General features: G+C 43.9%; 1 protein-coding gene across 1 annotated transcript in view; it reads right to left on the bottom strand.

Annotated features, from left to right (window-relative positions):
* afg2a (AFG2 AAA ATPase homolog A) overlaps window positions 1-17601 on the bottom strand; it is a 113511-nt gene that overhangs the window by 93891 nt on the left and 2019 nt on the right. The window contains exons 5-11 of the mRNA XM_061079826.1: window positions 16812-17468; window positions 16549-16678; window positions 15640-15696; window positions 15405-15528; window positions 12683-12784; window positions 12329-12482; window positions 44-198 (exon numbers count right to left, since the gene is read on the bottom strand). Coding sequence (XP_060935809.1) covers window positions 44-198; window positions 12329-12482; window positions 12683-12784; window positions 15405-15528; window positions 15640-15696; window positions 16549-16678; window positions 16812-17468 — 1379 coding nt within the window. The remainder of the gene's footprint in view (window positions 1-43; window positions 199-12328; window positions 12483-12682; window positions 12785-15404; window positions 15529-15639; window positions 15697-16548; window positions 16679-16811; window positions 17469-17601) is intronic.

The following is a 17601-nucleotide window of genomic DNA, read 5'->3' as shown; positions in this document are numbered from 1 at the left end:
TGTGTGCATGAATAAATAAAGCAGAGATAGAGAGGGAGTTTACCTTGGGCACATCTATAGACACCTCCCTCATGGCGCTGGGCTTCACAGCGGTCATGGCCCACCGGAGGTCCTGCACAGTGACGCTCACCGTGCCCATCAGCTGCTGGTCCGATGGTTGCTGGGAACCTCCCAGTGCTCGTCTGATTGCATGTAAACCTGAACACAGAGAGTTCACACATGTTACAAGTCCCAATGCATCAAGAGGAAAAAGGAAAAACAAAATCCAACAGAGCTGCTGTGTGCCGAGGAGGCAAAAGTTCAGAAAATCTGTTTCACTCCAAAACAACAAGACAACACAGATGAAAAGAAGTCAGTTATATAAGAGTTTATATAAAAAAGCTTGTTTCAGAAGTGATCCGACCACAAGAGGCTGCGAGAGAGGAGGTGAATCACAGAGGAAACAAAGGGCTGTGATTTGAGGCACAAACAGGGATGTGGAAGTTGTGTTTGTTTGTCTAAAGAAGCATCGCCTGTGTCGCTGTGGCTTGGAGGTGGTTTTTCTATTTTTTTATTCCAAACCCACTTGCACTCAGTCCAACTCTGTACTCGTTGATACATGCCTCGCGAAACGCAAATCTCAAAATGAACACTAATTCCTTTCTGAAGGCGAAAATAATTGGGCCGGCATTATCGGAGAGAAAAGAGAGTGGGCCGAGAGGAAGGGAAGTGTAATTGAAGCGCTTAAGGTTTTTGAATGCCTCTCGGTTTTGGGAGATTTCTGCGTTTGAACAAAAAGAAGACTGCAAAACAAACAGTGGCGTGTCAAAATCAAGAAAGAGCCTTTTGTTTGAGGGTGACTTTGCAGTTTGACCCGAAGGAGACGAAGACTCCCGGGCGCAGACCGACCTGCAAAGTGCTGAGGTGACGAATGAGTTCCAGACACAAAGTGCTGCACACACCTCGGGATGAGACAACTCAGAGAACTTCTAAAGGCTCCATTCAGACCAACAACGCTCACACACATCGGGAATTTGTGTTATTTCACCAGGAAGCAGATGCTCTTCTCTGCAGTCGGTTGCTTGGTTACAGAAACGACCACAAACAAGAAACAACAATAGTGAAAAGTAGGAATGAGGATCTGTTGGCGACTGCTTCTCTCACGTGTTTGTTGTTTGCACAGGAAGTGAGTCTGTGTGTGTGTCTGTGAGGTTTTCGGTGTGACTACTGTGTTTCTTTGAATAAAATAAAATATATAAAAGTATATGTATTAGGCCGTGGATCTTACGGTTCTGCAACAACAACAGAAAACCTTGTGAAAAACAAAATTAATGGATTGGAGTGATTTTACTTTAAAACAGGAACAGGATGTGTTGCAGATATCTATTCGTATGTTTGTGAAATATTCCACAGATTAAAATTGAAATTCTATTTGTCCGAGGATGAAAATGAGAAGCTGTGCATGAAGACACTGATCAGGAGGTTCTTCATATGTCAAAAACAAACTCTGGAATAGGTCCGGACCAAACAAGGTCGACCACAGTTGTATCTGAAAAAGTGTTGTTGATAGACTACTAAAGATGTTGTTCTGAATTAGTATTATTCATTAATGCTGTTAATCACAGGAATCTGCGAGTGTTGCCGAAACCCTCAGTCACGTGCACACGGATTCGTTTTTCTGTTTGCAATTTTCTCCTCTTTACATTACAGCACAGGGTCTGCAGGTGGGTCTGGTTGCAATATTGCAAACATTACTAAACAGCCTGGGAAGAGTGTGTGAGAAAGGAGTGGAAAGAGGACCGAGCAGGAAACAGCATGTGTGTATGTCAGCTTGCATCCAGCTGTGCAGGTTGAACCCCTGCAGGTGGGAGGAGGACAGGTCATCTCCATGTGAATTACATGCAATGATTATTAGTTCTACACAACCAGCCACAACCATGTTTCCAAACCCAGAGCCGTACATTAGGCCTACGACCATTCCACATGTGCACACATCACACACACAGACGCACACACATATAAACTCTTGGCTTCCTCTTCTGAGCTAAAGGGGATGGGGGGGTGGGGTGGGGTGGGGGGGGTTGTCTGAGCAGGAGCTGGGGTGGCGAGGGGGTGGAGGAGAACGGACGTGGTCCAGGGCTGGAGGCCAGGGAGCAGACGAGAGGGGATTTACGATCAGACAAGGCTGCATCCTGTTTATATATTTTCCAGGACCCGTCCGACTGGGCGAGTGACGGACAGGCCGAGAGGAAGAGAAGAAGAAGAGGAGGAGGAGGAAGAGGAGGAGGAGGAGGAGGAGAGACACAATTAATGCGAGCAGGTTCGTCCTCTGCGATCACGCCAAGTCGCGGCCGATGTGTTCCCCAGTCCCGGCTCCCCCGACGTCTGATGTCTTTCTTTTGCATCTTTCACCCTCCTCCTCCTCCTCCTCCTCATCCTCCTCCTCTTCCTCGCTCTCCGTCCCCAGTGGTCTTAACATCCCATCATTCCACCTGGCTTCCACTTCAGCTCTTCATCTGCGTTAATGCTTCAGACCAGCACAAAAACATCTGGTCCGAGTGGAGGGGACGGGACGGGACAGGATGTGGAAGGAAGCCGGGGCGAGGAGGGAGATGAGGAGCACCAGCCACAACACCACGTGCCCCCCCCAGACCCCCTCCCCCCCCCCGAACCATCAGCTGCCTGTCTGCAGAGGTGGAGGCCGCGGTCGCTGCAGGGATCGCGATGGAAGAACCGGAGAAACTTAAAAACTTGTTCTAGGAAGTCAAGACAATCCCCCAAGTGTAGAATTGTTTCATTAACAATGTGTTTCCATGATAATCTAACAAACAACTCCTTTAATCTCCGTCTGTATCTGAAGGAATCCTTCATCTTGTCGGCTTCACATTTGGCATTTGAGTTTTGCTTCAGGCCAGAGGAAGTGGAGTGTCCAATACGGTTGTGATTTGGATGCTTTCGATATTTATAAACTTTGAATAAAAGCCGACCGGAGCTCCGAGGCAGCGGCGGCTGGGACTCATCAGCTTAAGTGATGTTGTCGATCACAACAAGATGAGCAGCAACTGGTTCAGGGTTCAGCTCACTGGTTTGTAGTGCATCCCAGTTACTGCAGGTCACTTTTACAGTTTGAGAGAGAGAACTGCCTCCAGCGTCAAAACAAACAGCCCATTGAAAACAGGTTGAGAACACACTGGGCCCAGTTTATAGAGACTTAGAGTAAGTTCATTAATAAGAGTAAAGTCTTTGCTTTTTATGGCCTTTTTCAATAATAAAAATGAAGTAAAGACACCTGACTTCTCAATCCAGGACAGTAGAATATAGACAGAATAAGGAAAACGGGTTCTTTTTAGAAACAAGGCTGAGTGAAACCCCCACAGACTCAAAGCAGGTGACAAACAGCTTCACATTTGGCATTTGAGTTTTGCTTCAGGCCAAAGGAAGTGGAGTGTCCAATACGGTTGTGATTTGGATACTTTCGATATTTATAAACTCTGGGACTCATCAGCTTAAGTGATGTTGTCGATCACAACAAGAGAGCAGCAACTGGTTCTAAAGTGCAGGGATCAGCCTTCTGGTTTGTGGTGCATCCCAGTTACTGCAGGTCACTTTTACAGTTTGAGAGAGAAAACTGCCTCCAGCGTCAACACAGGCCAAACAAGCAGCCCATTGCAAACAGGTTGAGAACACACACTGCTCAAGTTCAAAGAGACAAAGAGTAAGTTTATTAATTTGGGTAAAGTCTTTGCTTTTTATGGCCTTTTCCATATAATAAAAATGAAGTAAAGACACCTGACTTCTCAATCCAGGACAGTAGAATCTGGACAGAAGAAGGAAAACGGGTTCTTTATAGAAACAAGGCTGAGTAAAACCCCCAGAGACTCAAAGCAGGTGACAAACAATCATGTGCATCTGTCTGGACTGAATGAAAGTCCTCTCTGACCGGAGGGGAAGTTGGGTTCGTGGAGCCTGGACACCCGCAGGGGGGGGGGAAACGGGATTCAGCGATGTGACTTCAGCTCGGTGCCTCGGGGATTCTCTCTCTCTCTCTCTCCTGACTGCTCTTGGCTGACTCCGAGCTCACATTTGGTTTAGTTATGAAAACATCCGATGGGAAGGGAGGTGGAAAAAAAAAGGAAAGAAAAAGAGGCAACACAACACAATTTAATCTGAACCTTATGTGGACTCATTTTCCTCTTTCTTTCTTTCTTTCCCTCTCTCTCTCTCTCTCTGTTTCTTTCTGCACTCGTTTCCAGAATGCTTCGAATTCGCCAGAGATCTATTGGGAATTGAGTAAAAAAAAAAAGGGGCCCCCTAAACGAACAAGAATGCACATTTGCAAAACATCACAACAAGGCCCAAACTAGGTATGGAGGAGAGAGGGAGAAGTGGTTTCTCAGAGCTGAGGGGAGAGCAGAGGGACCAGGGGTCGGCTATTTGTGGTTTTCCCAACAGGGATGTTCTTAATTACAGCATCTGGGTTCAACCCCCAAATCAAGGCCTTGTCTTCAGGGGGTCACCTCCAAACTGCCCCCCCCTGCATTAAAGAATCAAACCATTAAGTACGAAACATTACACTCAAAGAAACTTCGACTTATGATGAGACCACAAGTAAAGTTAAGACAGGAATCCTCCTTTGATTCAACGAGCATCAAAAGATCCACAGATCAGCTTCGATCAGGAACCAGGGGCGAGACTGGGAGGTGTGTGTTGGCTAGAGGCTGATCCGTTCACCCATTGGCTGAGAAAATAAATAAATGAATAGGCTAAATCGACCAATAAGAGGCTTTCAAAGGCATTTTATGTTTTGATCATTAAATTGTCTTAATCCTAGTTCTAGATCTTAGGTTGTATTTGCCTTTTCTTTATAGTTATTCATGATAAAGATTTGGGTTAAACTGTAAAATATCAAGCCTCAATTACATTCCTCTGTCATAAAGGTTTGATGACAACATCTTGGGAATCTTTTCTAGCTTTTTCTTTAATATGTATATCATAAAATATTAGAAACTCGCAAACACTGACATCTGCCTCAAAAACCCAGTCAGGCTATTATAGTATTTTGACTGGTGTGTGTCTGTTAGAGGCTGATCCATTCACCCATTGGCTGATAAATAAATAAATAGGCTAAATCAACCAATAAGAGGCTTTCACAGGCATTTTATGTTTGTCGATCATTAAATTGTCTTAATCCTAGTTCTGGATATTTGGTTGTATTTGTCTTTTCATTATAGTTATTCTAGATCATAAAATATTAGAAACTCGCAAACACTGACATCTGTCTCAAAAACCATGTGAAGTCATTATAGTATTTTGACTGGTTTGTGTTTCTTAGAGCCTGATCTGTATCATGTAACTAAATAAAGAAGTGTTTAATTCATGTAACTGTAAGTTAAACCTTAACTTCCAGTGAGGAGGAGAAGGAACCGAGGTGAGAGGTGCACTGAGGTTAAATTCCTGTCAGAGACGTCAGAAAGTGAAGCTCACAAAGCTCCAGTGTCAAGAAGCAGCCGCTCATCACGCTGCAGGGACGAAGTGTAAAGAGAAATCAATCTGCACCTCGGCTTCTCGACAGGAGAGAATCACGCCTGTGCAGCGAGCAAACGCCCGCATGAGCTCGAGCTGCAGCTCTGCAGCGACGCTGTCCTCAGATGAATTGTGAAATACTTTGTGCATTACACCATTACACAACCACAGGAACGTTTTCATTACTCGCCGGGGCTTCCGGAACACTCTCTGCACCTGTATTTACAAAACCCAACATCTGTTCCCGGAGCCGGAACACCACAATAATATGTCCTCTTAAAGAGCGCGCAGACACAGACACACACACACACACACACACACACACACACACACACACACACACACACACACACACACACACACACACACACACACACACACACACACACACACACACACACACACACACACACACACACACACACACACACACACACACACAAAGACAAATACATGTGCTCACACACTCCAAACATGCAGGAAACATGAGCACACACACACACACAACCCGAAACCTTAACCCTAAAAACATATCTTCACCTGTATAGTTCATGACTAACATAATGAGGATTTACATTTGTAATACTTACACCACAGACACACACACACACACACAGACACGCAAACGCACGCACACACAACACACACACACAGCTGTCACTGAAGGTAAGAGCCGGGGTTAGGGAGTACAAGCAGCACATTTCCGGGTTTTATAAACAGAGGCCTCAAATAAACTTCCCATGCTGATCCACCAGATATTTATGTGACTCGTCCTGAAAATTCCTCAAGTGTCTTTAAAAGGACCGACGAGTCGGGAAAAGCGCTTTATAAGGAGAGAGAGCGCCGCTGTAAACACCAGCGAGCATTCGGCTGTTTGGCCCATTTGCTCGTCCGACGCACAAATGATGTCAAACACACAAAACACATTTTGTTTCTGAAGCCACCGAAGACGGTTTCCTGCATCTCGATGTTCAAATGCTCAAATACCCGACTTTGTTTTCTCGGGGAGAATTTACACAAAGCGCGTTCAACCAATTCACTTTACATATTCACCACATACATAATTTAGCCGTTTAGTCTGAGATCTGGACGCTGAACATCGAGCCAGATCTTTTTTAAACGAAACAACCCAAAGGCTTTCGGCTCGGTGCAGAGTTGTGTGTTTATTATTCTACATAATCAATTTTAACTGGCTCTTTTTGTTCCAGCGGGCTTCCCCTGTTTAGAGCGGCTTGTAAACAGTGTGTCCGGATGTGGCACAAACCAAACAAGCACACGCACACACACGCCCCCCCCGCCCCAGCAAACGTGTGCACTCACACACACCATTTGCAGTGTTTAGACTGTGGAAGTGAGTCATCCGCTCGCACCGGGATCAGCCGAACGCCGGCAGGACGACACAGAGACGCCCTGAGTCTCCACCAGACCACATGATAGCTGCTGATACCACACGGAGCACCTGGAGGGATTCAGTATGAAAAGATGTTTTGTGTAATCTGCACTGAGCTGGGAACGGGGTCAACACAACGTGTGGGTAAACAGCAGCAGGAGAAGTCAGCACATATGTGGTTCTACTGCAGGAAAAACTGTTCTCAGAGATCGAGTGAAACGACAAAACAACTTCCTCTGGGGTTCTGTCTCAATCCTGATCATTCTAACACAACCTCTACTAGAGAACATTGTCCACTTAGGGATTCTCAAGAGGTTTGATCATGAGGGAAAATCATCTCCAGTTAATGAGGAAACAATCATTTGCGAATCTCTAATCCTGTAATTGTCTCATGAGCCATTATTTTAGGATTTCCTGAGGGAACCTGATCCCTGGGCTTGTGTTTTGTTTGTTCCTCTGTTAGTTAAACAGGATTATGCAAAAACTACTCGACGAATTACCATGAAACTTGATGGAAGGATGTGGTGTGTCTCGATCAGCCTGGATCGTTGCATAGATAAGTTGATAGGTAAAAGATATGAGGGGCACAAGTTGTGTGCAGTGAAATCTATTGAATAATAACCTCTAAATAAGTATTTAAGCGTTAATCGTTTTGTTTTGTGGACCAGACACGGAGCTGCACATCTGCACGATGTCTCCATCCAGTCGGCCAGTCCAGTAACGGCGTCTGCGCTGACACACGTCCGACATTAAGCCCGTGCAGCCGGACTGACTTGATGAGGAGCTCCATCAGGAACATGTTTATAAATAGAGCTGCTGGTTGTACATTTTTCTGCTGTGACTAACACGGAGCAGTAGATCATCTTTGTGTACGTAAATCTGTCGACCTGCGAGGAGCCGTGATGAAAGACACGTCCTCTTCAGACACTGAGACTGAGAGAGAAGAGACCGAGAGGAGAAAGACGACTGGACGTCAGGATCCACGGCTGCTAAGAGACTGTGGAGGACGTGGTTTCATTGTCCCTGAATCTGTTCGTCCTTATCTATCTATCTATCTATCTATCTATCTATCTATCTATCTATCTATCTATCTATCTATCTATCTATCTATCTATCTATCTATCTATCTATCTATCTATCTATCTATCTATCTATCTATCTACCTACCTACCTACGTACCTACCTATCTATCTATCTATCTATCTATCTATCTATCTACCTACCTACCTATCTATCTATCTATCTATCTATCTATCTATCTATCTATCTATCTATCTATCTATCTATCTATCTATCTATCTATCTATCTATCTATCTATCTATCTATCTATCCAGTTCGTATCAGTTCGTATCAGTTCTTACTTTATAGTTTAAATTAATGAATCCTTGTATGTGAGTCTACCTGCTCTCAGCCCTGCAGACTTTACATTCAATGCTACACAACATTCGCCCACTAGGGGTCATCATTCCAGGGTTACTACAGTTCAAATGTGGTGGAGCGTCTCCTCCTGCAGCAATGAACAAGCTCATAATGAACTTTAATCTATTCTACACTCGAAACAATGTTTTCTACACAAACTATACATTCGTCAAACAGATTCAAATAACAAAACTAAAGAATTATGTTCAGTTTTATAATGGTTTTAGATCAATATTCCAAGATACTGCAGAGGACAACTTCTGAACACTAAGAAGGAGCTCCCATCATTGTTATTACCGGCTTTTCAACTTTACAGAACTTTTACATTCACAAAGAAAACAACCGTTATAACAAACGTCTTCTCTAAAGTATTCCGGGATCTTTTTGTGGCCTTATTAGGAGATTTTAATGTTTTTTTTTCCCGTGAGTCCGTTATACGTCATTCAACGAGCAGAATAGATGATGTTCCAACAAACTCTATTTTAACCTGAAGCCTTTTCTCTGTCAGATGACACCACACACAGTTTGCATAACGTAAACTTTGCATAAACACTTTTCTCCGGAAAAAGGAACCATCAGGTAAACATGGCGTCTCCGTCTTCAACCCGAGACGCATTCCTGCTCTTTCTCTGCAGGTTTTAAAATCCTTCCTTTCATTAAAGGATCACTTCGCTCAACCTGGATTTCCCTCGGTCAGTGCACACGATGTAAAGCGCAGGTTTTCTTAATAATTTGTGCGCTCACTGGAGGCTTACAGGGGGATTTGAGGTGACCTTGATGAAACGGCCTCTAATGGATGTGGTATGAGAGTGCTCTAGCATTACATCGCATTCGACAAACCGGACGATCGGCTGTAATTAAGCGATTATGGAACACATCTGTCGTCAAGAAGTTGTTTCTGGGGCTCGGTACAACTTTAACTGGACAAACAAGAACTTTCCCCTAATGACGTCAAGATTTCCATCCGTCCTTATACAGTCACGAAACACACAACACACACACAGACACACACACACACACAGAAAACAGCCCCATGGCCTCGTCATCCTTCCCTTTGCTTTCTGCTGAGGTAAAGAATTGATTTAAATAGTCGTATTCTCTGATCTATAAGAAGGTTGGTATTGTACTAAAGGCAGGATGTGTGTGTGTGTGTGTGTGTGTGTGTGTGTGTGTGTGTGTGTGTGTGTGTGTGTGTGTGTGCATCGAGCCCCATAAGTGCGTGCCTGCTCCTCTGCAGCTGTGCAAGGTGGATCTTGTGCGTGACCCCTTGCGTGTCACAGTTGCGTGGTGGTTTGTGTTGTTCAGGAAGCCAACGTTCCCGCAGCAGCTCATTGTGTTACCTGAGCGGCAGAAAGGAAACAACTGCTGTTCCTACTCTGTGTGTTTGTGTGGCTCGTTGGCTTTTGTTTCCTTTCAATGAAAAAGCACGGGAGGAAAAAACACACACGTCGACCTGTGGGTACATGTGTGCGTTGTGTGTCTGTTTCATGTGCATTCAAGCTACACACACACACACATTCTATTTACAAGTCTTCATCTTTGCTCTCCACCTTCTATCAACAAAGGATCAAATGATTACGTGCTGGTAATGTTATAATTATCACCAGTTACACAAAACTCTTGTCTCTTTCAGCTCGTTGCTTTGGTTTCAATGTTTTTAGGTAAATTTCACCGCTCTAATAAAACTGCAATATCCGTCCATCGAGGCCCAACAGTCCCGTGCAAGTCAATCAAGCCTCCTTTGCACCGTTATTGAATTTAAAACACTTTACTGTTCCTCCAGGCTGATTAGATTAGATTAGATTCAACTTTATTGTCATTAGCACAGTACAAGTACATATGCAACGAAATGCAGTTTAGCGTCTAACCAGAAGTGCAAAAAAAGGCAATTAATGTGCAGAGTATCGTGCATATTAAAGTGAAAAATGTAATAAATAAGATCTGTACAGTAGAAATATATATGGGATATTACAGTATTAACAGGAATTGTAAGATATACGGACGATGAATACACTATGAGCAGGATGATGCTGGAGGAAGTGAATTCTCCTTTTAATTCTGGAGGTCAGCGAAACCTCCCTCATCTGGAAGCTGGTTCCCTAACTTCACATTAGAGAAGTTGAGATACCTTTATAGAATTCACTTTGCACTTGATGGTGCAATAGATGTTATGTAAAGAGTCATTTGTTGAATATGAATGAAGCTAAAGGCTGTGACACATAAACCTCAGATAGTTAGATGAATATTTTGCTCTGCTGATCTGTCAGATAGAAATGTATCATTTGCATGAAGCCAGATTCTTTATATCTGCATCTGACTTCTATTTCACATCCGTTTGTATTTTATAATAAGTTTGAATGAGTCCACAGGCAGAAGTTGGAGCTTGAACTGAATTCTGAATCTGTTTGCTCGCCTGTGGTGTTCTTGCGAAGGCCTGTGTTTGTTCAGTGATTTGGGTTTTGGAGATTTTGGTGGAAGCGAGCACAGTCGGCCGGGGTTGGGGGGGTTGTTGTCTCCCTCCGGGGCGAGAGGAGGTTTCTCTGAAAACACTGCCAGCCACGTCTGGACCTCTGCGGACAGTAAATCACGCTTCCGCACAGCAGCCCTGGCTCCCCCCTCAGCTGGAAATGCAATACGCCACGTACCCCCGGCCCGGGGACCACCCAGCATGCACATGGGGTCACACACACACACACACACACACACACACACACACACACACATGGAAAAACAAACGTGCATGTGCTGGTGCAATCACACACACCCCCACTATCAAACACATGTAGATACACACGTATACAAGCCGGCGTGTTTGTCCTGGGGATGTGAGGTGGATGGTTTGTGGCGGGAGGAGTGGGGGGGGGGGGCCGAGGAATTTCACAACAAGTGGTGGTTTCGGTGGTTTCGCTCACTGGGATCTGAAAACCACAGAGACTCCCGACTTCCTCTTTTGCAAAAAAAATATCAAAGGCAGCTCGAGCGGCTGTGTTCAAAGTGAGTCGGACTCCAAGAAGACATCGAGAAATAGTTATTAAAAACTAATTTAGGGAGAAATGGGTCGTTGGGAGTTGTGGTTTGGGGTCAGCGCTGCAGGAAGAGGTGCGGGGGGGGCTCTGATTAGCCATGAATGCTAATGCTCAGTAACAAACTGTTATTCGTTTTTGCCGTTTCTGTTTGTTGGTTGAACGCTTGAGTCCACGCGGAAAACCAAACTGCTCAAAGATGGTGAGGGAACATTTCTCGGCTCGCTGCCACGTGCACAGATTCATTCTGGTTTTTCCAAAACGATGTCGGTTTCTGGAAGAGTAACGATGTTTCACAACTGCTCCGAGGGGATGAGGATGTTTTTCTTGGTTTCTGCGGCATTTTTTATGATGCAGATTTTCATGACTTCATCGACATCTATTGCCGGGTTTCTAGTGACAGTATCTATCAGAGTCTAAACCAGGGTTCAAATACATTTTGACCAATGGATTTCCATGACTTTTCCATGACTTTCAATAACTTTAAACCAAATTTCCTTGACCGAACATTTCGTGAAATCTCTGTGTATATGCGAAAAAGTGACAAAATGTAGTATTCAAACTAACAACGAGAATTCCAAGGCATACAGTATACCTTAAATGACACAAACCCCAAGTATGCCTTTTCTATATTTTGAGCGTATTTCTTTAAAAGTATATGAATTATTTAAAACTCAGCGTAAATTAATGATCAATTAATCAATAGAGATTATTTTTTTCCATGACTTGTCCAGGCCTGGAAAAACACATTTTAAAATTCCATGACTTTTCCAGGTTTTCCATGACCGTACGAACCCTGCTAAACTCACATTTTTAAATATCCCTTTTAACTCGGGGCACCGGGCTATGTTCTGCATTCCCGCCGTGCAGCAACGCCCATGTTCAAGCAACTTATAAAATGTATTTAATAATTCAAGACGTGTTATTTTCCTTATAGGGACAGAGAAGTTATAAAATAAGAGGTCAAATAAGTGACAGACAGTGTTTACTCGCCTGCTTCCTTGCAAACAGCTGCGAGGTCTGCGCCGACGTATCCGTGAGCGGCGTCTGCCAGCTGCACCAGCTCCTCTGTGGCGGCGCTGCACGGAACCCGACTCAGCTGCTTCTGCAAGATATCTGCACGCTCGGCCGCAGAAGGAACTCCCACCTGCCACCACGGAAAGAGAACATCATTCCAGGTTGGTTGAAACCTTCAAGGATTGTTTTTGTGTTCTCAATCTATGGATTTTAGCCTCTACGAAGATCAAGCTGGGGAGTGTTGAATGAAAACTAGTGGCCTTCAGTGGGTAGTAATCTATTACAGGACATTCACCAGGTTCCTCTGTGACAGGACCTGGTGATACGCACCTCCAGCTCCTTGTCAAAACGCCCTGGTCGCCGCAGGGCCGGGTCGAGGGCGTGGGGCCGGTTGGTGGCCCCCAGGACCAGCACCTGACCCGAGTGACCCTCCTGCAAGGAAAGGAAACAGAGCAGAGAAGAGTGTGAATTCAGACAAAGGATTATTAACTTCTTACTGTTTTCAGCTCATTTAACAAAACCAGTCAATATGATTTATGAGTCAATAAGTGATCAAGCTAAGTGATGTTGCTGGAATCCCATCAGGGACGATGTGGTGTTTTGGTTTTTGGTCTTAAAGCAACACTGTGGATGATTAGAGAAAGTTTCCTCCTTCATTTCTACTCTTCACCCTGTAACTGTAACATCTCTGTAGCTCTGGTGAGTTGGTTCGATCTCCTGTGGGAAGAACTGAGTGAGTCACAGCTTCAACTGTCAGAATCATCTCCAACAAGTTGAAGAGTGTAGATCAGTAAAAAAGACTATAGAAGTTATTAAAAACCAGAGTTTATCTCCAATGTTCAGCAGGAAACTTTCAATATATCTAAACAGAGTTTGGTGGATTTGTTACAGCCGCAGCTCTTCTGGTTTAGGAAGCAGAGGATCATGGGTAATATTGTCTGTTCAATTGTTTTATTTCATTTAGTGATAAGAGATCAAGAGATTGATAGACTTTGTTTATTCTCTACGTGAAAACCACTCCATCGTTTGGACACTGAGAGAATGAATCCCCATGTGTGGCTGCAGAGGGCGCTGTTTCTCAGTTAAAGAAAGAAGGCAAAACACATGTTAATACTCGACTAGTGCAAAACATTACACTTTCCAGTCTTAATAACTTTGGAATGTGTAACAATGAGGTTAAGGGAGTGAGTGATAAACACCGGGAAGTAACACAGCTGTGTATTTACTGTAACTCCATGACCACACATCTGTGACTCACTCCATCTTTCAGGGTTTCATATGTTTAACAGGTTTGTGATTTTTAATTTTTTGTAAGCCTCAGAGAATGTTCTGACTCGAGTCTGATGCCCGACTCGACTCGTCTTTCCCGGAGTCGTCCGCCTGCAGAATGAGAAACACTTTTTTTTTTATTCCACCTTTCAGGCAGAAACTTAAATTACAGTGCGGGTAAAAAATGCTGAGGAGCAGGAGCAGGAAGCATTTTCTTTACATTCCATTACCCAATCAGAGCTGATGACCTTGAATCCTCTGGTCTGGAAAACAGACGGGAGCAGGGAGTCGCTGTCTCTGCGTAACATCACCAAACCAAAGGAGGCCTCTTGTGCCAGGGGACACAGAAATGTACTTGGCTGATAAAGTTATGGTAAATTGGCAGGTCATGGCAACCTTGGGTGATGTCTTTCCCAGGCTCCCACTGGGCGTGCACGTGCGTGTGCATGTGCAGGGAAAGGGATCATCCTTTTTCTCATCAGACGCTCAAAGTGCGCTCGGTGGACAAACAGCGCCCCAGAGACACGGCTCAGTGTCTGAAGGACGTCCAGCACGGAGATGGTTTCTCCGAGCCGTGTTTCCGATGAGGACGTTTCCTCTCGGAGACGCGTTCTGCTGCCGGGAGCCTCGCTGCTCAGTCATGTGACTCCTGAACGAGCAGCTGCTGGACAGTGTAACACAGACCATCTTGCAACAGTCTCTTTTTCTCGCTGTTAAGAAAACATTGTTGCATGATGGCGTGGGGCGAGAACAGCCTGATTTGAAAGGAAGCACTGATGTGGTGTGTATAAAAACTTAACGATTATTTTAACCACACCACAGAAGATGTGGTTTTAATGGAGGAACTTGTATAAAAACTAGAACGAGCACAAACCAACGCCAAGGCCCAACTGTGCACTCATATAGCACGGACTTGATATCACCTACTAAATATACCTAAATCTCTCTCTGTCTGACCGTGGCTCGTAGATCTTTGGAACCGTTCTTCTTATCAGCTTTACACGTGGCCTGTGTATTGTTAAGGCCCCAGTGAAGTGCGATCTGGACACCTGATCCGTTCAATACTAATACAATCTGAATAAACAGGCGAGCAGAGCTGTGCAGAGGCGGCGGCTGGGATTCGTCAAACGTAAGTAATGTCGACCATCACGAAAAACGGATTCTCCATTTCTGGGTTCTGCCTGCGGAGTTCAACCTCACTGAGCTTTGAATGAACAGGTGATCAGACTTTGCATATTCTCTTTTATACTTATATATATATATTTAAGTAATTTGTTTGTTTTTTAAAATATATTTTTTGTACTATCCACTCCAGCAGCACAAGAACACTTACATACTGACACTGAGACAATCACTGTATTCTGTACCATAGGGTCAGACCCATTCATGTATCTGTAATATGTTCTCCCTATGTTTCTGTGATTTATGTATGTATGTTGGTGAGATGTATAAGTGTATAAATGTATAAGCTACTGGATGACCTAAATTTCCCATGGGATTAATAAAGTTTCCATCTATCTATTTATCTATCTATCATCTCCCAGTGCTGCAGCCGTGATGCTTTACTTCTTTTCTTCCATGTCTCATCCTTAGACCAAGTTTCATGATAATTTGTTCAGTCGTTTTTACTTAATCGTGCTGATAGTATTCTTAAACGACTGTAAATTAATCTACTAACTCAAATGTTTGCTGTGGGATTTAAGGGGTTTAGTGTAGAATTAAGAGATTTTTCCCAGATCCACTTAAATTAGTGCTGACACATTTCTTTCCAGAGGAAACTTACTGAGCCGATCCCGTCCATCAGAGTCAGGAGAGAGGCCACGACTCGTTTCTCCACCTCGTTCTGCGCCCCCTCTCTCTTCGGGCACAAGGCGTCCAGCTCGTCGATAAAGATGATCGCAGGTTGTCTGTCAAACCAAAGATCAACGTGAGAAACATGTTTATTCATAGACAATGAAAAACCAATTGTGAGACTGGAGCAACCAAAATCACAAGTGAATGAAGTTTATGAAGTTTACCTCTGAGACGCTTCAGTGAATATCTGCCTCAACCTCGCTTCTGTTTCCCCGTAGAACCTGAAAGAAAATAGAGAGTATAAATTATAAATATATCTTAAATTAAAAAAAAAATGACTTCACATGCTGTTATTCATAAAGATTCAAATCCAACCACATCTATATATTATACTGGAACACCTACTTCACATCATATGTGATATGTGTTAATATAAACCATATTGATATTATATATAATTTTATACAACAATATTGTCTTTTGCACGCTCTGTCTACATATTCTTACACTCATAGTATATTATTTTATCTATTGTATAGTCAAATACTTATATTTATACCTCTACTATATATCATATCATATCATACTCTTTGTATATTCTTATTTACATATATACATGTGTACATGTTATTATTATTATTATATTTACTATTATTATTATATATACTGTTGCTGCCATTATTACTATATACTGCTATTATATTGGTATAATTACTATCATATATAGATATATATTATGTTATATTATATACTATATATACTGTACTATTTTTATATACTGTCTAACAATAACATTACCATCATATTATCAGTACTATTACCATCATCTTGCCACTGCACCTTATCTACCTATTTATCTTGTGTTTCTGTTTTTATTCTTTCTACCTCAATATTTTTTATTTTATTCTATTGTATTGTATTTTATTGTATTCAAATATACCGGCTGCTATGACGACTTAATTTCCCTTCGGGATGAATAGAGTAATCTATCTATCTATCTATCTATCTATCTATCTATCTATCTATCTATCTATCTATCTATCTATCTATCTATCTATCTATCTATCTATCTATCTATCTATCTATCTATCTATCTATCTATCTATCTATCTATCTATCTATATCTTCCTCACTTGCTCATGATCTCGGGGCCGTTGATCACCGTCATGTGAGCTCCCAGCTCATTGGCTATGGCTCGTCCAATCATAGTCTTCCCCGTTCCCGGGGGGCCGTACAGCAGAACTCCTCTGGGAGGTGGGATCCCTGCAGTGAAAACACAGTTAACTCTCTTCTAGCTCGTGTCTGTAACTCTACATCGTGACGAGAGCATCGTGGGCATCTGGCGGCCAAATGTTTGGACGTGGCCTGATGAATGGCGTCGAGCCGCCTGACCCACCGTAGTTCCTGAACAGCTCAGGGTGTTTGAGAGGAAGCTCGATGGTCTCTCTGATGACATCCATCTGGCTGCTGAGCCCACCAATCATGTTGTATGTGACCTTTGACCTCTTGGCTTCTGCATCTGGATCCTCCCGCCCTGCTCTGTGGCTGAAACTCACTTTGGTGGAGCAGGAGAGCGAGTAGAAGGTGTCAGTGTTCAGTGCACCACCAGGGGGAGCTGTGGGGACTCTCTCTGTCTGCTCTGGTTCGAGGGAAGTCTCCAGACAGACCACGTTGTCTCCTGACCCGGCAGGAGGATTCTGGGAGTTGTAGGAGGGGCTGCAGGGAGCAGGAGATGAGGAGAGGGAAAGGAGTGGGATGGGTCGGCGTGGGGTGCTGGCTGTAGGACCAGGCTCTCCAGGCGTGCCCGGTGCACCCTCGGCGCTGTTATCCTCCACTGTGAGCATGCTGAGCTGCAGAGAGAGGTCGGTGGACGTGGAGTCCAGCATCGAGGTGATCACAGACGACTCCTCAGTGTCTGGACCTGGTTCTGCAGGAGGAGCTGGTCTCTGGACGGTGACACCGTCCTCACCTCTGATGGATTCCACCCGGAGACTGCATGAGCGGCCGAAGTAGGTCAGGGAGAAAACGTTTCCTGGAAGAACGATGTTCCCAGCTGCCACGAGAGAAACACACCAGGAGACTTGAACCAGCTCAGGAAACGGAGAAAACTAAAATCACAGTATTCTTTCTGTATCGTTGAAAAATAAAAACTACTTTAAAGCCCAATGGACGGAGCGCTACATTTA

The sequence above is a fragment of the Limanda limanda genome, chromosome 10, assembly GCF_963576545.1.
Source record: "Limanda limanda chromosome 10, fLimLim1.1, whole genome shotgun sequence".
Taxonomy (NCBI): domain Eukaryota; kingdom Metazoa; phylum Chordata; class Actinopteri; order Pleuronectiformes; family Pleuronectidae; genus Limanda; species Limanda limanda.
This window is presented reverse-complemented; position numbering and strand designations above follow the sequence as displayed.